The sequence below is a fragment of the Drosophila gunungcola genome, unplaced genomic scaffold (genome assembly GCF_025200985.1).
Source record: "Drosophila gunungcola strain Sukarami unplaced genomic scaffold, Dgunungcola_SK_2 000158F, whole genome shotgun sequence".
NCBI lineage: Eukaryota > Metazoa > Arthropoda > Insecta > Diptera > Drosophilidae > Drosophila > Drosophila gunungcola.
In genome coordinates, this window is record NW_026453319.1 from 89371 (window position 1) to 112159 (window position 22789).

The following is a 22789-nucleotide window of genomic DNA, read 5'->3' on the forward strand; positions in this document are numbered from 1 at the left end:
TTCGCAATAAAATATTCTCTTTCTTTCACAGCCTCTCACATCCGAGCGCCAGATCCACTCTGCAGCAAACTAAGCAAAAATTTGTATGGCCGGCAATAAGGAAAAACGTCATTGAGTGGTGCAGAACTTGTCTTTCTTGTCAACGTGCCAAGATAAGCAGGCATAATCATCTGACTCCAGAAAAGATCACAGTTCCCAGCGATAGATTCATCTGGACACTGTCATCATGCCGTTCCATCAAAACTTTCGGTACTGCCTTACCATGATAGACAGATTTACTCGCTGGCCGGAGGCTGTCCTCTTACAAACATATCGGCTGATACAGTGGCTAAAGCTCGTTTTTGAACACCTAAAACAATAACAACTGACCAAGGCACTCAATTCAAATCAGCGCTGTTCAAGGAGCTGGCCCACCTCGTGGGCAGCGAACACATCCATACGATTGCCTATCACCCCCAGTCCAACGGAATGGTCAAAAGATGGAACAGATCATTTAAGGCTGCGATGATGTGCCATTCAATCACCCCTTGGCCGGAACTGCTACCCCTCGTTCTGCTTGGACTTCGTACCTGTTTAAAAGAGGACCTTAAATCAGCGGCTGCGGAGATGCTATATGGAACAACAATACACATGCCGAATGAATTTTTTGAAGATCTCGATGTAAGCGTAGATCCTGCAACCTTCATTGGCGATTTTCGTGACTTGATTCGAAAGATTCGTCCGCCTAAAAGAAATAGACAAATGCTCTCATATATTTATTCGGACCGATGCAGTCAAACTACCATTGGAACCGCCTTATTCAGGACCTTTGAAGTCGTTTATCGCAACAGCGACCGATTTTTCACATCAAATGTCAACGGCAAGGAAGTAGCTGTCTCCGTCGATCGACTAAAACCAGCCTTTCTAGAGGGAGTGCTGTGGCCGCCCAAGTTAAAATACCATCTAGCGGAAAATCTGTAAACTAAGAACTTAGCTACGATATTTATTGTTATTGTCTCTAATCGATATTTTCTAAAAAACACGTCTATATCGCTCTCTTCTTCCGGCTCTCGGCTAGGCTGCACGCACGCTTTGTAACTTCTCATTGTGAACCCAAACATATATTAATAAAGTGACACCAATGCGTGCGTGCAGCTTAGCCGAGAGCCGGGTTTCACGCCAAGCAGTGTAGTCGGCCCTATCGCCATCACGGACCGCCAGCTGCACCCTAATGTAGACCTCGGGATTTCGCTATACTCTATATGTTCCTTGGCCCCAGTTGAGGTTTTACCTCGGCCGGAGAATTACGTGACATATCTAAAAATGTGTAATGCATCCATTTCTTCTTAATCTCTTACAAGTCTTTCGTTAAATTTTTTTTAGAGTTAAACACAGCGCACACAGCGTGCGGCACAGCGCAAGGAAAGCTTCTTCGCGATCTGACAACGTTCGCAACCAGCACAGGGTGAGATCCACTAAGCCACAGCCGCAAACACCCCTAGTGGAAAGGCGCTTTATTTTATCGCACCCCAAGCACCCCTCTGCTAATCGGAGGAGGCAGGGGCAGGGAGGAAATCCTGCGCATTCCACAAACAAGCTTTTTGTTGTTGTTTTTCCACCGTCGATTGTTTTTCCTGTCCTGCTTTCCCAAACCAGCAAACGATCGAAGCAAATCAGCTGATAGTGCTGAGAAACTCCGATCAGAACCCAGCTGATCGCGGCCAGTGCTGCCATTGGGTCAGTGCTGCGATTGGGTCAGTGCTGCCATTTGGAAGCACCTGCAGCGCCTTCGATTAGTCTCGCAGCTCCGAGCTTCTGCCAGCGCATCTGCTGATTTAAAAAAATAAAAGAAAAAAAAACCCCTCCCGCCAAGGCGAATTAGTTAGGAAATACGTCGGTAGGCAACTAGAGGAAAAGGCAAGGATTGCATTGCCTCCCAACCCCACCGCGTAGCGGCTTCTGGCAAAAATGGGCTCTGGGGACCGACCAGGGGCGGTGAAACCCCCATCGGGCGCCGTAAAGAAATTTCTCGGCCACCGGGGGAGCTATTCCGATTCGTATTACCAATTAAGGAGTCGAAGGCAGGGCTAGCGGGAAGAGGCGGCTGTCTCCAGGCGTTCGACAAGCGACCTAGGGTTGGTCGAACGCCCCCACCATCAGCGCCGCCGGTTTTGGAGGGGGACATCTTCCCATTTGAGCGGGCTGCCGAAAGCGAGACGCCAAAAGGGAGAAGGGATGCTATGAGCACTTCAAGTCCGAGAAGCAGGCAAAGAAATCAAAGTGCCAGAAGCCCCCCGTCGAGCTAGTGCTCGATTTGGGAAATTTGATAAATCAGAGCATGAAGGATACTCTAATGAGCATTAAGGAGATCCAGCTAGAACTTAGCGAAAGATTGGAGGATTGCAAAAGGGCGCGCGGCCACGCAAACAACGCCGGGTTCGGCGTCTTACAGCCAATTGGCTAAGAAGGCAAACCTACCAGGGCCAGAGGCAAGAAAGCCATCCGTGCTGGAAAATAGGGCGCGACCGAGAATGTCCGGGCAGACGACCCAGCGCAATGCGGATAAGCCTATCCGGAGAGTCCGCCCTGACTCCCTTGTTATAGCTAGGGCAGAAGGCCACTCCTACAGCGAAATCCTAAATATGGTAATGAGCAGAGATGACAACGAGCTGGAGGGAGTCCGCAAGAATGTGCGCAGAATAAAACGCACGGCCAAGGGAGAGCTGCTTCTGGAACAGGAGCCGAGTCCTCGGCGACCATGCTCGCGTACGGGCAATTGTTGAGGAAATCCACTTGGAAATACGCGACATAGACGACCTGTCCACCAAAGAGGAGGTAGCAGCAGCCGTATTTGCGGCAACAGGCCACCAAGTGGATGCTTAACGGGTGAAAGCGCTTCGCTCAGCCTATGCGGGCACAAAAGTGGCCGTTCTCGGACTGGTGCCACAAATAGCAGCAAAACTTCTCGCAGAGGGGAAAGTAATGCGAAGCCGCGCATGATCTACTAAAGCAGACTGTGCGGGAAATCCAAGCCGATGCGGCGATAATCAGCGAATCTACTTATAGACTCTGTGCTCTGAGAGGCTGCTCCGGATTCCGCAGTATCCGATGACGCATCGATTTGTTGGCAGTCGAGGCTTAGGAGATCCACGAGTATATCGCCAATCTGGGAAGGCAATGCACTCCGGAGCGTTAAGAATACACGTCCACACGCGACCGGAACTGTTTTGCTAAAAAAAAAAAAGGTAGCAAGTTATGTTTCAAAAGCCATATTTCTGTCATTATTGGTAAAGCTAAGTGTTATGTATAAGTTAAATGTATTCTCGCTACCTCGCACATCCAAAACCAATCTATATTCCTTCGTTCTATAAGCACACACATGTGTACACACACACGTTACTTTTGTTCATTCTCTCGCTGATCTCTGAATAAAGTCAGTCTGTACCAAGCACTCACCGAGAACGCTTCTAACCAAACGCAACATTATTGGCGTTTTTGTGTAAATCGTAAAGCAGCAACAGGAATACAACATTCTTGTGTAAACCGTGTTATCAGCCGCAAAAACAAATCGTTTTTGTGTAATACAGTGTCGCGTAGTCCTTGATTTTCATCAACATGCCGGCAGATCAGAACATAACCCAGACAATGCTTGCTCAACAGCAAGAATTTACAGCTGCTCTTATTTAACAACAACGAACATGGATGCAAGCAATCCTAGAAAAAAACGCTTCTCCAGTTGCTAGTGATTCAAGCCACGCGGGTGAATTATCTATGTGTCCTCCATTCCACAAATTCGACAAAGACAATCAAAATTGGGAGTCATATCTGGAACAATTATCGCAGCACTTCAACGCATATTCGGTTAGTGCAGAACAAAAACTAAAAGCCTATTTTCTTTCATGGTGTGGTATTAACATATTCGAACTACTAAAAATCTATTCGGGAGTAACAATTTGAACACGTATACATACAAGCAGCTCACAGTCAAGTTAACGGAGCATTTCACCACAAAACACCATATTGTAGCAGCTCGCTACGAGTTTTTCAAACGAGAGATGAAGCATTCACAAGCACATAGAGAGTGGCCGACTTGCGCGGGATCGCTCGTGAATGCCAATTTGTGTGCAACGCAAACGGTTGTTTATTAAGTTATGTAGATGAGATGATACGAGATCAGATCATAGTACATACTCCGTATGATGCAGTCCGGGCATCTGCTCTTGAAAAGTCACAGCCAACTTTTGAAGATGTACTCATAGTTGCAGAAACCTATGAGACAACAACAAAAACCGTTGCAACGCTAAAAGAGAACGTATACAAACAGGATCCAATTAATGCGATTTACACATACACAAAAAAGCCAGCAAGCAGTGGAAACGATGCCAGATCGTTTAAAGATGATCTTAAATCTTGCTCTGGTTGTGGTCAAACTCACCAGAGAGAAAAATGTAAGTTCAGAACCGTATGTCACAATTGCAAAAGTGTTCCCGAGTTCACATGCGTTTGGACATACTCCAATACCAATACTAGGGGAGCTGCACACTTTCGCAAAGTGCGGAGGGAAAGAGAAACAAGTGGTCATAATCGTGACAAATATAGAAAGTTCGACTAATCTCTTCGGCATGGATTTATTTAACGTTTTCGGATTTGATATCATGCAAGTATCAAACATTTTTGAGGTACATAATGACAAAGTAAGTGACCTCTGCAACAAGTACAGCGAAGTGTTTCAACCAGCCATGGGTGTCATTAAAGACTTCAAAGCCAGCATATTTTTAAAAACTTCAGCGACACCAAAATTTTTTAATTGCCGCCAAATTTCCTTCGCTTAAATGGACAAATTTAAAGCCGAAGCAGACAGACTCACACAAGCCGGAATTTGGAAACCAGTAAAATTATGCAATTGGGCATCCCCAATCGTGCTCGCTCCTAAGCCAGGGTGCGATATTCGTATTTGTGGCGATATTAAACAGGCAGTTAACGCACAAATCGACGTCGAACAGTATCCGTTACCAACAAAAGAAGCTCTATTTCACATAATTCGTCATGGTAAGCAGTTCAGCAAGATAGACCTCAAGGATGCCTATCTCCAGATGGAATTAGATGAGGCTTCGATGGAAATCATGGTGGTAAACACACCACTGGAACATCTGAACCGAATCGATCGAGTTCTCAGCACTCTTCAAGAAAACGGCATCAGATGCAAACGGCAAAAATGCTTCTTTTTCAAGGACGAAATAGAATACTTAGGGCGGAGAATCAGCGCGAACGGCATTCTCCCAGACAGCTCAGGCTTGGAGGCTTTAAAACTGTTGTGTCCGCCTTCTAACTTACAACAATTGGAAGCATTCATGGGTAAAGTTAATTATTATTGTAATTTTATTCCGAACTATTCGCAGTTGTGTGCTCCATTGAATCAACTTCGCAGAAGAGACGTAGCCTTCTTTTACAGCTCTTAAGTCCCACATCATTAACGCAACGCAGCTAGCTCACTTTGTTGAAAAATTACCGCTAATGCTCGCTACAGATGCCTTATCCTTTGGCATTGGGGTAGTCCTTTCGCATCTTCAGCCAGATGGCGGAGAGAGACCCATTGTTTTCGCATCTAAAACGCTCGACAAGCATCAGGTTAATTACAGCCAAATAGAAAAGGAAGGACTTTCAATAATATTTGAAGTAAAGCGTTTTCACCAATACATTTATGGCAGAAAGTTTATCCTAATCACAGACCACAAGCCGCTTGTTACTATTTTTAATCCAGGCAAGCATCTCCCGTTGATGACGTCAAACAGGCTACAACGTTGGGCTATTATTCTCATGGCCTACAACTTCGATATCCAGTATCGATCCACATCTGCTCATGGTAATGCAGATGCTCTTTCACGCCAGTGGGTACAGATCCAGACTTCGACAAAGAAGAGGAAGCTTGCCACAATGTAGTCGAAGTATCACCACCGATAAATTCTGAGCTAATTCGCAACCATATGGACAAAGACAAAGTTCTCAAACAGGTCCTGCAGTACGTAATTATAGGATGGCCAGAAAAACTCCAGCCAGGCAACGAAGGCCTATTTCCTTACTTTAACCGGAAGTTTGCTCTTACAATTAACAAACAATTGCTTTGCCTACACACAGACGCAAATCGTATTATAATTCCAGCCAGTCTCTTACATGAAGGCCATTGGGGCATTATTCGAATGAAGCAGTTGACAAGACAACATGTTTGGTGGCCAACCATAGACGATGACATCAAAAGCCTTGCTCAGCCTTGTAGCATCTGCAAGTGCAACAATCCTGCACCACCAAGAGAGTACCAAAGTTGGCCAGCAGCAAAAACAGCATGGGAGCGAATTCATATCGACTTCGCCGGTCCAATCTTTGAAGCTATGTGGCTCATATGCGTGGTCGCGTACTCATAGTTCCCATTTGTCATCCAAATGTCGTCTACAACAACGGCCAACACGATGCACTGTCTTCGATTTTCGCCATCAAGGGATAGCCGAAAACCATGGCTAGCGACAACGGTATTCAGCTTACAGCTGACGCCTTCGAAGAATTCAGCAAATTGCACGGTATAAAGCATATTACCACAGCACCGTTTCATCCAGCATCCAACGGATTAGCAGAGCGATTTGTATAGACGTTTAAATTCGCAGTCAAGAAGAACCTCAAAGACGGTATACCACTTAGGGTAGCTGTAACAAAATATCTTTCTTCTTACAGTTTCACTCCAAACGCCCAAGGTAAAACTCCTGTCGAGTTAATCCACGGTCGACCAGTCCGCACCGTGCTTAGTCAACTTTTCGAGCAGCCTGTCGAGAATAAACGGACAATCACCAAGTACATCTCTAATCAAATGGTATACGCTCGAAACTATTCAAGGGGAGAAAAGTGGATTAAAGGCATTATCGACCGTCCAGTTGGAAAAATGATGTTCATTGTTCGCACGTCAAATGGTTACATCAAGCGCCATTTCAACCAGCTGAAACCGAAGTTGTCAGCAAACTACTCAATCAAGAGACCTCCAGAGATTTGGTGGATTCCTGAACTGAAGAAATACAGCAACAAGATCGACCGCTAACTCCGCCAGTTGTTCAGCAATCTGATCCTGTTCCTGTTTCTCGTCCTCCTGGACGCGCAGCAGAGCCTACCCAGCAGCCGAGGCAGAACCAATCTACACGACGTCTTTCAGGCATACCAGTACGCCAAAGCAACCGTGTTCGCCAAAACACCATATTGTAGCAGCTCGCTACGAGTTTTTCAAACGAGAGATGAAGCATTCACAAGCACATAGAGAGTGGCCGACTTGCGCGGGATCGCTCGTGAATGCCAATTTGTGTGCAACGCAAACGGTTGTTTATTAAGTTATGTAGATGAGATGATACGAGATCAGATCATAGTACATACTCCGTATGATGCAGTCCGGGCATCTGCTCTTCAAAAGTCACAGCCAACTTTTGAAGATGTACTCATAGTTGCAGAAACCTATGAGACAACAACAAAAACCGTTGCAACGCTAAAAGAGAACGTATACAAACAGGATCCAATTAATGCGATTTACACATAGACAAAAAAGCCAGCAAGCAGTGGAAACGATGCCAGATCGTTTAAAGATGATCTTAAATCTTGCTCTGGTTGTGGTCAAACTCACCAGAGAGAAAAAAGTAAGTTCAGAACCGCCGTATGTCACAATTGCAAAAGTGTTCCCGAGTTCACATGCGTTTGGACATACTCCAATACCAATACTAGGGGAGCTGCACACTTTCGCAAAGTGCGGAGGGAAAGAGAAACAAGTGGTCATAATCGTGACAAATATAGAAAGTTCGACTAATCTCTTCGGCATGGATTTATTTAACGTTTTCGGATTTGATATCATGCAAGTATCAAACATTTTTGAGGTACATAATGACAAGTAAGTGACCTCTGCAACAAGTACAGCGAAGTGTTCAACCAGCCATGGGTGTCATTAAAGACTTCAAAGCCAGCATATTTTTAAAAACTTCAGCGACACCAAAATTTTTTAAATGCCTCCAAATTTCCTTCGCTTAAATGGACAAATTTTTAAGCCGAAGCAGACAGACTCACACAAGCCGGAATTTGGAAACCAGTAAAATTATGCAATTGGGCATCCCCAATCGTGCTCGCTCCTAAGCCAGGTTGCGATATTCGTATTTGTGGCGATATTAAACAGGCAGTTAACGCACAAATCGACGTCGAACAGTATCCGTTACCAACAAAAGAAGCTCTATTTCACATAATTCGTCATGGTAAGCAGTTCAGCAAGATAGACCTCAAGGATGCCTATCTCCAGATGGAATTAGATGAGGCTTCGATGGAAATCATGGTGGTAAACACACCACTGGAACATCTGAACCGAATCGATCGAGTTCTCAGCACTCTTCAAGAAAACGGCATCAGATGCAAACGGCAAAAATGCTTCTTTTTCAAGGACGAAATAGAATACTTAGGGCGGAGAATCAGCGCGAACGGCATTCTCCCAGACAGCTCAGGCTTGGAGGCTTTAAAACTGTTGTGTCCGCCTTCTAACTTACAACAATTGGAAGCATTCATGGGTAAAGTTAATTATTATTGTAATTTTATTCCGAACTATTCGCAGTTGTGTGCTCCATTGAATCAACTTCGCAGAAGAGACGTAGCCTTCTTTTACAGCTCTTAAGTCCCACATCATTAACGCAACGCAGCTAGCTCACTTTGTTGAAAAATTACCGCTAATGCTCGCTACAGATGCCTCATCCTTTGGCATCGGGGTAGTCCTTTCGCATCTTCAGCCAGATGGCGGAGAGAGACCCATTGTTTTCGCATCTAAAACGCTCGACAAGCATCAGGTTAATTACAGCCAAATAGAAAAGGAAGGACTTTCAATAATATTTGAAGTAAAGCGTTTTCACCAATACATTTATGGCAGAAAGTTTATCCTAATCACAGACCACAAGCCGCTTGTTACTATTTTTAATCCAGGCAAGCATCTCCCGTTGATGACGTCAAACAGGCTACAACGTTGGGCTATTATTCTCATGGCCTACAACTTCGATATCCAGTATCGATCCACATCTGCTCATGGTAATGCAGATGCTCTTTCACGCCTTCCAGTGGGTACAGATCCAGACTTCGACAAAGAAGAGGAAGCTTGCCACAATGTAGTCGAAGTATCACCACCGATAAATTCTGAGCTAATTCGCAACCATATGGACAAAGACAAAGTTCTCAAACAGGTCCTGCAGTACGTAATTATAGGATGGCCAGAAAAACTCCAGCCAGGCAACGAAGGCCTATTTCCTTACTTTAACCGGAAGTTTGCTCTTACAATTAACAAACAATTGCTTTGCCTACACACAGACGCAAATCGTATTATAATTCCAGCCAGTCTCTTACATGAAGGCCATTGGGGCATTATTCGAATGAAGCAGTTGACAAGACAACATGTTTGGTGGCCAACCATAGACGATGACATCAAAAGCCTTGCTCAGCCTTGTAGCATCTGCAAGTGCAACAATCCTGCACCACCAAGAGAGTACCAAAGTTGGCCAGCAGCAAAAACAGCATGGGAGCGAATTCATATCGACTTCGCCGGTCCAATCTTTGAAGCTATGTGGCTCATATGCGTGGTCGCGTACTCATAGTTCCCATTTGTCATCCAAATGTCGTCTACAACAACGGCCAACACGATGCACTGTCTTCGATTTTCGCCATCAAGGGATAGCCGAAAACCATGGCTAGCGACAACGGTATTCAGCTTACAGCTGACGCCTTCGAAGAATTCAGCAAACTGCACGGTATAAAGCATATTACCACAGCACCGTTTCATCCAGCATCCAACGGATTAGCAGAGCGATTTGTATAGACGTTTAAATTCGCAGTCAAGAAGAACCTCAAAGACGGTATACCACTTAGGGTAGCTGTAACAAAATATCTTTCTTCTTACAGGTTCACTCCAAACGCCCAAGGTAAACTCCTGTCGAGTTAATCCACGGTCGACCAGTCCGCACCGTGCTTAGTCAACTTTTCGAGCAGCCTGTCGAGAATAAACGGACAATCACCAAGTACATCTCTAATCAAATGGTATACGCTCAAAACTATTCAAGGGGAGAAAAGTGGATTAAAGGCATTATCGACCGTCCAGTTGGAAAAATGATGTTCATTGTTCGCACGTCAAATGGTTACATCAAGCGCCATTTCAACCAGCTGAAACCGAAGTTGTCAGCAAACAACTCAATCAAGAGACCTCCAGAGATTTGGTGGATTCCTGAACTGAAGAAATACAGCAACAAGATCGACCGCTAACTCCGCCAGTTGTTCAGCAATCTGATCCTGTTCCTGTTTCTCGTCCTCCTGGACGCGCAGCAGAGCCTACCCAGCAGCCGAGGCAGAACCAATCTACACGACGTCTTTCAGGCATACCAGTACGCCAAAGCAACCGTGTTCGCCAGGAAGTCGATCGTTTTAAGCCAAAGGACTTCAGAAAATTTAAGCATAGAAATAGTTCTTAATTAAAGGAGGAAATGTGTTATGTATAAGCAAAATGTATTCTCGCTACCTCGCACATCCAAAACAAATCTGTATTCCTTCGTTCAATAAGCACACACATGTATACACACACACGTTACTTTTGTTCATTCTCTCGCTGATCTCTGAATAACGTCAGTCTGTACCCAGCACTCACCGAGAACGCTTCTAACCAAACACAACACTAAGGGTGTTTTAGCCTTCATAAAACGTTGGGCCAAAGAGTTTGACGACCCGTATACAACAAAGACTCTTTACATTTCCATGGTTTGCCCCATTTTGGAATACTGCGCATGTGTTTGGAGCCCTCAATATATTGATCAACAAAAATCGAGTCAGCCCAAAAGCAATTTTTATTATTTGCTCTTCGACAGCTGAATTGAGACCCGGTGAGGCGTTTGCCACCTTACTCTTCAAAATTAATGTTAATTGATCTAAAGTCTTTAAAACAATCAAGAATGTGCAGCGGAGTAATTTTTTTGCATAAGCTTCTCATAGGTGAGGTGAATTCTGGCCTCCTCCTAAGCTATTATTCCCTCAAGATTTACTCGTACTTTTCGCCCTATTCACTTGCCAATTCGCAGATCCAACTTTGCCCTTCATGTGCCCTTTCGGGTGCTTTGTTAAAATTAAAATGCAGTATATCCTTCAATATCTTTGGAAAATTCTATTGATCGGATATTATCAAACATTTATGCTTTTCTTGAATCATATAATATTTAGTTAGTTTAAGCTATATTTATTTTTAGCATATATGTGTAAGTTAGCAGTTCATTGTTAACTATAAATCAATAAATAATAGCTTATACTGCTCAAAATATGCTGAAAAACATCAAACTTTAACCGATTTCACCCTATTGTTTCTATGGGACCTCTGCCCTAATAAAATCAGTATTCAAATAGTCCTTGTGTATTCAATTACTCTGCATTCTACGAGAGAGCAACGCTGTGTCTTTGGCCCTCATGTGCATGATTTTCTCTGAGTTAAACCAATTCAAGTGCTGGTTTAGCGTTTTAAATTATGATAGCGAAGCCTCTGAAAGTCACTTATTAGCTCAAGGTTATTTTCCAAATTTTGTACGAATAACTTCGGGTCAATATGTATATCCAACAACAAATGAAACCCTAAAAAATATATTCAAATATAGTTATAAGGTTGAAGTATTTGGTAAAGTTTACTGAGATATTTTTAATCAACCTAAACTGCTCGTAAACAATGTTGATTTAAGGATTAATTTCAATATTGAGAAAACTACTCTCTATTAATGGAAAATGAGTCGGAATCAAATTTATTATCGTTAACCAATTTTTGATAAGTGATGGGGTTCATTAAAATTACTTTGTTTAAATTAAGTTTATTTTTAAACATGATTCAAAATTATTAGAAAAATTCGATAGAGCAATGAATTTATTAGAATTGGTAAGAAATCACTTTTTGAATTAGTACTTTTTTCTTGGAATTTAAAGTACGTTTTGGGCACGGTAGGTATCGTAAACTTTTTTATTTTTTTTGAGTGCAGTTAAATGGTTTTTCGTAAGCTTATTATTTCGGTGTAATGTGTTTAATTCGATCTCTTTTAATGTTTTAAACAACTCACTATCACTATTACGTATAATTGCCTTAATTAGTTTGCTGTTGGCCCTTTTGAGCATATGCAATAAATGCTTGTTCGCTTTCAAATACGGGGATACACGTTCTACGGCACCGATCATCCAGATGTTAAAGCACATGGCGGAACCAGCATCCTAATAAGAGACCGCATCAAACACCACATTCACCAACGGTTTGCAAAAATTATCTGCAAGCTACATCGATAAAATTACAACTGGGCAACTGCAACCTTGCCATTGCCTCTGTCCACTGCCCACCCCGCTTTACAGTCTCCGAAGACCAATTCAAGGACTTCTACAATTCACTTGGAGAGCGATTTTATAGCAGCAGGTGATTACAACGCCAAGCACACACACTGGGGATCCCGCCTTGTGACCCCCAAAGGAAGGCAACTATATAATGCACTCATCAAAACATGCAACAAACTGGACTAGGTTTCACCAGGCAGTCCTACATACTGGCCTACAGATCCTAGGAAACTACCTGATTTAATTGATTTTGCTGTGACAAAAAATATTCCTCGCAATGTAATATCTGCAAAATCGCTTTTGGATCTATCATCGGACCACTCCCCAGTGCTTATAACTTCTCTTCAAAACCTGGAACTAATCGAGCACCCTTGCAGGCTGACGTCGCATCGAACCAACTGGCTGAAGTTCAAAAAGTACATTAGTTCCCACATTGAACAAACTCCACAGCTCAACATCAAGGAGGATATCGACTGCTATGCCGATGCACTGGAGTCTGTACTCGTCGCAGCAGCCAAAGTCTCTACACCGCAAGGGAGGGATGGGCACACACACCAGCACAAGACTAACCTTGAAATCGAACAACTTGTTTTGGAGAAAATTCGTTTGAGGCGTGCTTGGCAAACCAGCAGATCGCCATCCTTAAAACATAGCCTTAAGGAAGCTGGTCCCAGACTAACCAGGGCTCTAAGGCACGAAGAAGAAAAAGCACAACGCCAGTACATTGAGAAGCTTTCACCCAACAGCTCCAAGCATCCCTTGTGGAGGGCCCACCAAAATCTAAGTGCGCCGCCCGAAACAGTAACACCCATAAGAGTTGCTTCAGGCAGCTGGGCCAGAAGCGACAAAGACAGAGCTTGTACATTTGCTTTACATCTTCGAAATGTTTTTCAGCCAAACCCTGCAAATAATTCATTCACACTACCGTCGCCGTCAATTCAAATTGGCACCAGTTCTGTTTCAACCAAACAAAGTTTCAAAAGTCATCAGCGAGCAATTAAAAACAAAAAAAGGCCCAGGAGGTGATCTAATAACTCCTAAGATGCTTATTGAACTCCCAAACTGAGCAGTTGAGGTAATTTGTAAACTTTTTAACGACTTGGGTACTTACCAAAAAAATGGAAAAAGTCGGTAATCATAATGATCCCAAAGCTAGGAAAAGATTACACAAAAGATTATACAATACAGACCGATAAGTTTACTCTCGTGTCTGTCAAAACTGCTCGAAAAATGCCTTCTCATAATCCCACATCTGAAAGAGCACAACGTTATTCCGGCACATCAATTTGGCTTTCGAGAAACCAATGGAACAATAGAACAAGTCAATAGACTAACAACAGAAATACGAACTGCATTCGAGCTTCGGTAATACTGCAGCGCGGTATTCCTTGACGTTGCGCAGGCTTTCGACCGAGTCTGGCTCGATGACCGTATGCATAAAATCAGAATGTTACTGCCGGAAAACACTCACAGCATACTTGAATCATACCTCTACAACAGAGCCTTCGCCGTGAGATGCAACACTACAATACCCGACGATTACACGATAGAGGCTGGAGTTCCACAAGGTAGCGCCCTTGGTCTAACTCTATTTCTCCTCTACATTCGCAGAATATACCTGCCCAATTCAGGCAACAGCACTACTAGCTGATCATCTTGTGGTAGTGGAGAGGTGGTTATCAGACTGGCATATAAAAATAAATGCGCATAAGTGTAAACACATAACGTTTACTCTTAACAGACAAACGTTTCCCTTGCTAACTCTGAATAACACGCCACTTCTACAAGCTGACGAAATAACGTACCTTGGCGTCCACCTAGACAGGAGACTTACATGGCGAAAACATATCGAAGCTAAGTCATCATATATTCGGGGTCGTGGACGAGGCAGGTCCAGCTGGAGGCAGAAGACCAACCAGGGCGGCACCGGTCGCAAGGCAGGCACCAGCTAGAAGAGAAGAAACAAACCTAACAACGACGACAATGACAACACAAGGACACGGAAAAGGAACAGGATACTACACGAAACAACCGCAAGGGAATAGCCACAGATCAAGATCCCCACAGCAAAGGACATACATAGGAACTAGACGAAACCAACTAATGGACAGACAGCGACCACAGACGGCATGGGTGAAGCCGAGACGCCTATCCGACCTATATTAGTACTTTTTTCTTGGAATTTAAAGTACGTTTTGGGCACGGTAGGTATCGTAAACTTTTTTATTTTTTTTGAGTGCAGTTAAATGGTTTTTCGTAAGCTTATTATTTCGGTGTAATGTGTTTAATTTGATCTCTTTTAATGTTTTTAACAACTCACTATCACTATTACGTAGTTTGCTGTTGGCCCTTTTGAGCACATGCAATAAATGCTTGTTCGCTTTCAAATACGGGGATACACGTTCTACGGCACCGAGAGGTGGTTATCAGACTGGCATATAAAAATAAATGCGCAAAAGTGTAAACACATAACGTTTACTCTTAACAGACAAACGTGTCCCCCGCTAACTCTGAATAACACGCCACTTCCACAAGCTGACGAAATAACGTACCTTGGCGTCCACCTAGACAGGAGACTTACATGGCGGAAACATATCGAAGCTAAGTCATAATATATTCGGGGCCGTGGACGAGGCAGGTCCAGCTATAGGCAGAAGACCAACCAGGGCGGCACCGGTCGCAAGGCAGGCACCAGCTAGAAGAGAAGAAACAAACCTTACAACGACGACAATGACAACACAAGGACACGGAAAAGGAACAGGATACTACACGAAACAACCGCAAGGGAATAGCCACAGATCAAGATCCCCACAGCAAAGGACATCCACAGGAACTAGACGAAACCAACTACTGAACAGACAGCGACCACAGACGGCATGGGTGAAGCCGAGACGCCTATCCGACCAATATAAGGACCTGGGAGTTGGTCCAGTGGATCTATCCGAGGAGTCGGAGGGGAATTGGGATGAGGAGTGCGGAAGGACAGCAAAGCCACTCATCGTCACCCAGCACGAGTAGAAGGTGGCGGAAGCCGTAGCCCTCCTAAAGTCCACCTGGCGCCCAGAAAGCCGAGGGACCCGGTGGGTGACAACTGGAGAACTGCAACCAGCAACTGCACAGCGTGACGACCACGGGAGCCACGGCTTAATAAACGGGGGGGGGGGGGAGTGTATCGACCCACCGTCACAAATATATATTAATTCAACTTTCTCATTAAAACTTAAAAAGAACATTCCAAATACTGGCCTTTTATTATTCAAACGCGCGCCAAAAGCCAACAGCACCCGGTCACATTTATTCGACGAAGTTATCGATTGCCGATAATCATCGCCCAACAAAACCCGATTACCCAAAGCGGGATTATCATCATCGTTCGATCTGGTCACACTAAGCAGCGCCTATATAAGCGGAGACACCGCCCCAGACCAGTCACTTGCGTTCCGACGACTCTCGCGAAAACAACAACTAGGAGGAATACCCGGGTAAGTGTTCTGGTAGTTAGTCTTGGTAGTGGTGGTGGATCCGTAAGAGTTCGGTTTGAAATTCGGCTCTACGACCTGGTGAGGATCACCGACGCCCGGTGTGGAATACGCACCCAGGCCCGGTCGAGATCGCTGAGCCCGGCCCGGTTTTCGTAACTCCGGCCCATCTCATTTAGTTCCTCCCAGAAGTCTCGTTTCCGGAAACGATACGGAATAACACGGCAGCTCGAAACTAACGATGCCCTACATTCCCACGTCCCACTAGAAAATCCAAGTAGTTCGTTCCTCTAAAACGACCCAGAACACTACGAACCCGACGACGCCAAGCAGTGCACAAGCGGCCCTTCCGAAGCGCCGACACCATGCAGTACACCCAGCCACAGCGCACCGTCGAAGTCAAGCAGTGCATAATCGGCCCTCCCAAAGCGCCAACACCAAGCAGTGCACCCAGCTACCACACAACGTCGATAACAAGCCGTACATTCGGTCATCACACATCGGCAACGCCAAGCAGTTCATCTAACCATTGCACAGTGTCAGTAGCAAGCAGTGCAACATACGGCCCTTCCGTAGCGCCGATACCGCACTCCACGCAGTGCGATACTCAACGAGCTGCGATATACTCGGCCCTTTTGCAGCGTCGATATCAACAAGCAGTACCCCATTCGGCCCTTCAGCAGCGCCGACACCACTTAGCAAGCAGTATCACGCTCGATATAATTATAGTTAGAAAACGTAGTCTCAATCAATCGTACTATTAAAATATAACCATACTCTTTAGCGTTCGATTTGTGTTATTCTTTGGGGAAAGGGAGGTAAACCGATCAAAGGGGAAATAAATTTCTGTCTCGAACCCTGGCCACGGCGAGCTATACCGACTCCCAAAACAGGGTCGTTACAGTATTTCGTGCAATACAAAGACAACTTTTGGGAAAGTTTCATTAAGAAAGCTTCAACACTGGGAGACTAGTTTGCGAAGAAAGGACGGACAGACGGACATACGGACACGGCTAGATCGACTCCTAGTGATGGTGATCAAGAATATATATAATTAAATTTCCGAACCATATGCTTAACATAAAAAAAAACCTTATTTAATTTATTTTAGACTAGTTACAAGATTTTTTATTTGGAAGAACACTGACTGTCTTAAGACAAGTCTCAAACTGAACTCGCTTCATAACTTAAACTTCTTTGACGATCATACCTCGGTTTTGAGCTTTAGAGCTTTCTATGAGTGGAGTTGGCGTTAATTGAGTGAGTTTTCTAAATGCCCTTTGGATTGTTGATTGATAATGCACCAGCCACTCAATCCGATTGTTTAGTCTAGAATCTTGGGGTTTTGCTCGCATGGTAATTTTCCTTTGGGATCCGAATGTGTGGGAACGAGCTGATAACGTAACTTGATTCGTTCTGGATGTTTAGTCTAAGGCTTTGGTACATTTGCAATTAGATATCGGCTGATTCGTTCTGGATGTTTAGTCTAAGGCTTGTGTACATTTGCAATTAGATATTGGCAGATTGGGGTAATAAGGGTGTATATGTGTGTGGGGGTACTAATCTGTATGTGTGTGGGCGTGTGTTTATACGTGTAAGAGTTATGGTTTATAGATATGTCACTCCCCCAATTCTTGAATTTGGCCTGTCCTCAGGTGGAAAGGGTTGGATATAACATTACATTTTCTTCTATGTTAACTGAGTTTGTTTACAATTTCTGTACTTTTTTGTGTTTCCTCCTTTGATTTTACATATTTTACAATAAGTTTTCTTGGTATGCTCTTAAATTTATACAATGATTACAATAAAATGCTTATAATAATGATTAAAAAAGTTGTTAAAGTGATTATTTGGAATACATTATAATATTTTTTGTGTGATTCTATTATTTCTTTGAATATAAGATAATCCCTCTAACTTTGTTACATTATTATTTACGTAAACGCTCTGTGTGTAATCTAACATTGTATTTAAAATTTTGAATTCTTCTAATTGTACTGAACAATTAAGGATTTTAACAAGGTTACTTCCAACTATAGAAATTTCTTTATTAATACAATTTTGATTTAATAATGTTTTAGGGATATTCCAGGTCAATAAAATATTTGGTTCAACATAATTAATTTGGAAATTTTTATATGTTTTGGTTTTCTTGTTTAATTATTCCATTTATACATTCTTCAAATACAATTTTTTCTGTTTCTTTATTAAATACTTTGTTGTCATATAAGAAATATTTGTCGAATATATTTTCTATTAAAATATTATTATCTTCATCGGGATAAGGAATAATTTCAAAAACGGGAGCTTTAACTATCTCTGAAGGAATGTGGGAATGAAACAAAATTTGTGTCTGTTTTAAGCCAAGTGGAGATTTTGATTTTCAAAAATTTCTCAGGGTTCACGTTTTTCAAATAATCATGTTTTAATAATTTTGGATTGAATAAACCTAATCTTGTGAGCTGCATTCCTAATTCAATATCTTCTACGTGTTCTGTAAAGTGTTGTAAATTAAATATTAAAACGCTGACTTGTTCCCTTTCTCCGTCTACCTTTAATTTATTGATTACATCAATTCCATTATAACCATGTTTAAATCGGTGTTCTGAACACTAGTCTCTACTAAAGTATTAATTTTTTCTTCCATTTCATCTTTATCATCTTGGTCTAATGTTCCGAATAGGTATTTATAAACTGATCCTATAATATTGAATAAACCTCTCTTACTGCGTTTTGCTAAAGTAATTCCACTGATTTCTCTACTACTACTACTACTACTACTACTACTACTACTACTACTTCTACTACTTCTCTACTAGTTTTTCTACTAGATATCGGATTTGGTATTATGCCACTAAATTCACTAGCTTCTTTCAAAAGACTTTCGAAGGTTTGTTCAGTTTTTGTTATGTTTGCCCTTAGATAATGATATTCATAATTAATCAAGATATCTATTGATCCTGTTTTAAATATAAGATATAGTTGTTAATATTATGAAGAAAATCATTCTTTTCATTGAGTTGTTGTTTAGTCCGTTCATTTTCTTCTGTTTGCCTGGATTTATCATCATATTTACTTTTAATAATTTCCTTCTTCTTTTTGAATATTGATTTATAATGAATAATCTTTTTTCCCCTATTTGTTTTTTCAAAATATTTTTCGTCTATTTTTCTTAAGATTCCTGTCTTCTTAAATGGATTAGTAGTTTTGGACTTTACTAAAGGTACTTTCTATATTTTTTGTCTATTTCATAATCATGACGTTTTTCATTTAATTTTGCAATTCTATTTATTTTCTTTTCTTGTGTGTCATAATCAGGAGTTCCTGCATACATAAATATGTTGGCTGGTATTTGGTTTGTAGTATTATGTTTCGTTTTATGATTATAAATGTACAAAATTTATTCAAATTTGGTATACCTATTTTCAATGTCTGGTTCGCTTCCTATAATTCTCAATTTCTCATTAACCATTTTATGAAATACCGTTTTTACTTGTTGTTATTGGAATCTGTCCTCCTTCTGAATTTAACCAATTGTGTAAAGCTATACACATAAATGCTGAATCTAGCTCAGGGAGTCCTTGTGTGGGCGAAGAGGTCGAACCTCGAAGGACAGCGACGCCGCAGAGGACGACGACGTGGTGCAGCAGTAGCGGAGGAGCCGCGAGGCTTGTTTAAGGAGACGAATAAAAACCGTTACGATCCCAACAGAACTCTTGCTTTTTCTTTGGTCAAAAGCAATCACCCAATATAAATTTGGTGGAACGAACCCATAACCTCTCTGAGCTGGCCGCCCGTTAAGGAGCGAGAATACATAAGAAATCAGGTCGTTACACTATGTTCTGTTTTAGCAATGTTGCAAGTTTCACATTCGTTTATTATATTCTGAATTAATTTTTGATAATCGGGGAAATAATATTTTACTCTAAACCATTTAGTAGTTTTTTCGATACCTGGATGTATTAGTTCTTTATGTCTTTTCAATATTTTTCTTTAAAATCTGCATATGTCAGTATGTCTTCAAGTTTGGCCGTACATCTTACTAATTTCGTCAAGTGATTTGCATTTATAATTTCCACATAAGCTTTTTGAAATGTAAGGAAGTCTAAATCGTTATGGAAATAAATGGCACTCTTTTTAGTACATATGTATTCTTTAATTATTTCTTTCGCTAAAGTTTCAGTCATTTCTTTATAAATAATTTGTATTTTAAATTTGTGAAAAGAATGTGTTACTTCTGTTTTGTCCTCATATCCTTTAATAAACTCGATTTGTCGGGAAAAATAATTAAATAGTCTCTCAGTTATGGAAATATAGTTCTGGTTATCTTCTTGAGCACTGTGGGCTGTGGCATTTGCGTTGTTGGGTGTTTCTTCTGGTATATTTTCCTCAATATCATCTGTAAACATATTTTCTCCTATTTTGGTCCTAGATAATGCGTCCGCTACATAATTTTCTTTTCCTGGTAAATATTTAATCTGGTAATCCAATTCGTTTAATTTTATTTTCCATCGTTGTAATTTCATGGTGGTTCTTTTATGTTATTTAGCCAAACTAAAGGATTATGATCGCTTAATATTTCAAAAGACCTACCTATAATTAGGTTCTAAAATACTTGGTGGCCCAAAAGATTGCTAAAAGTTCTTTTTCAATAGTCGCGTAATTTATTTCATTTTCGTTGAGGGTTCTGCTAGCATAACAAATTGGTTTATGATTTTGTGACAATACTGCTCCTATAGCCATGTTTCTTGCGTCTTTTGTTAATTTCCGTCTTTTAATCCAACCAAATTTTCCGAGATGACTACAACGATCTGACTCCAACGAAAATGTCAAAATGTCCAAAATGTTCACCCGGGGGCGCCAAAATATTCGTGCAAAATCACGACTGCCAATAATAATTCGGAATGACGAGAACAAGACTTGTGGACACCTTAGTTTTCAAATTTAGATTGCTCCACTCAAATTTATTCAAGCTGATCTAGAGCCATTAAATGAGTTTTCAAATTACAATAGTGGTTTTCGCTAGTGCGAGTGAGCGAAAGCTCTTTCTAATACAAGCGCTTAGCTACTAATTGTTAAATTGTTTTACAAAAGGCGATTTGTTTTTGACTGAACAGTAGGCTTGAAAGCTAATGTTTAACCTTAAGTACATTTTATCATAAATAGTTTCCCAATCTAGAAGCTCAATCCGTATTAGTGTGGATAAGATTAAAAAAAACAACAATATCAGTTATGTATAATGCGAGTGCTAATACTAAAAGCGCAGTTGAATACCAAACAATTTCTTCGACACAAAGCCATTTAGCAGAGGAGCTATCAGAGCGCTTGCACAAATGCATATCAAAGGATCAACTTGAGAAACTGCACGCAGCCTTTCTTAACACTCCCGAACGGCAAGTCGGGATCGAAGGTATGCGAAGCATGCTGGAAGATCTAGATGTCATGTCTAACGAATCGATGTATACCCGACTCTTTTTAAAGATCAATCAGAATCGAGATTTTAAGGTGGACTGGAACGAGTTTGTTTCCTATCTAATTTATGGATTTCAAGAGGAGGATCCCAGTAGCCAAAAGGAGTCTCTTGTATTACAGATTTCAGGACCTCCAATGGTGAGGAAATCAGAACATCGGTCGGCTATATGTTGTTTGGCGCTGCTCAAGGGCAAATCGGATCAAGTACCCATTGACAAGATGACAGAGACAGTTAACTTCTCTTTTGGCGGTGAAGATTCTCCAGAAGCTTCCGGCATGTGGGTCACAGCCAGCCACGAAGGCATGATGCGATTCTGGACATCGCATATGGAACCTATTCGTACAGCATCATCGGAAAGCAGTAAGTACCACTACTTAAAATATACACCGAGAGGAGACATTTAGGTTCTGATTTAAGGTTTTATTTTCAAATAGTTTAAATGGCTGATGGGTATTTCCCCCGAAACATAAAGTGACGTATACATGAACCCAAGGACTAAGTGTATATATTTTTTTTCAAAAACAGTTTTGAAAAGTAAAGCAAACTCAAAAACAAAAGGTTTTATCATAAATTAAAATTAAACTTTCAAACCAGTTTAAATAAACCATATTTATGGTTTTAAAGCCACTTTTTATCTAAGAGGTTACAATTCAAAGGTTCATTCCTACCTGAGTAATTCTGAGATTCTAAAAACAGAGTTGGACAAATCAAAAAACCAAAGGACCCATAAGCTTACAAAAATCAAGAATCAACAAATTTCTGATATCAATGCAGAGTACCAAAATCTACCAAAACTCCCAACCATGTATTCTAAACAATTTTTGAGCATCAGTAAAAATTGAAAACGGTCTTTATATTCAAGGCTGTCTCTATAGCTTGCAATTTGGATTGGCAGCATGGTCCTCCTTATTAACCCCGCAGGCAACGCAAACGGCTGGGGAATTTTTGTTTTTACTTATTTTGTTCAAAATCTTCCATTACATTCAGACATTATCTCTTCGATAAGGACTGTTGGACAGATTCCTTCGCTAACCACTTGTAGTTCTTTGCAAATTTTAAGTTGGTAAGTGTTGTAATTCTTTTTCCGATGCCGAGGTATTTTGAAATTGATCGATAGTGTTATTTGTCATTTGGTTGTATATTTGTTTTAATTTAGTTTTTCTTTTGTAGACATGATCTAATATTTTCTTACCCCAATTTGTCAGTACATTTTTTGATTATTAAACCATTTTGAATGGCAAATGTGAATAGGGTGCGGCCTCAGTGGCCTGCTTTGAGCGGTAGCAACTTCTTCGTTTGTGTTACTTAGAATTGAGAATATATCTTCTGTCTGCGTATTATTTGGCACAGTTATTTATTTTCTTTACTTTTAACGCATTTTTTTTAATTGATTCTGGTCTATAATAAAGCTCCGTTAGCATTTTTTAAATTTTTTCGTTGTGGAAACGTAAGCTTGTCAGAAAGAACTGACAAT

The 22789-nt window shown here is 41.5% G+C and overlaps 1 protein-coding gene across 1 annotated transcript; it reads left to right on the forward strand.

The window, feature by feature from the left end:
* The first annotated feature begins 16207 nt into the window (after nt 1-16207).
* LOC128265812 (WD repeat-containing protein on Y chromosome-like) lies at nt 16208-21808 on the forward strand. Its single transcript, XM_053002027.1, has 3 exons — nt 16208-16384; nt 21009-21675; nt 21750-21808. Exons 1-3 carry the CDS (start codon nt 16208-16210, stop codon nt 21752-21754), a joined length of 849 nt encoding a protein of 282 aa, XP_052857987.1. The 3' UTR covers nt 21755-21808.
* Nucleotides 21809-22789: the final 981 nt, after the last annotated feature.

Coding starts and splice junctions, on each gene's coding strand:
- LOC128265812 (XM_053002027.1), top strand. CDS start 16,208: ATGCAGTACACCCAGCCACAGCGCACCGTCGAAGTCAAGCAGTGCATA. Junction 16,385..21,008: donor CTAACCATTGCACAGTGTCA/GTAGCAAGCAGT, acceptor TATCATAAATAG/TTTCCCAATCTAGAAGCTCA.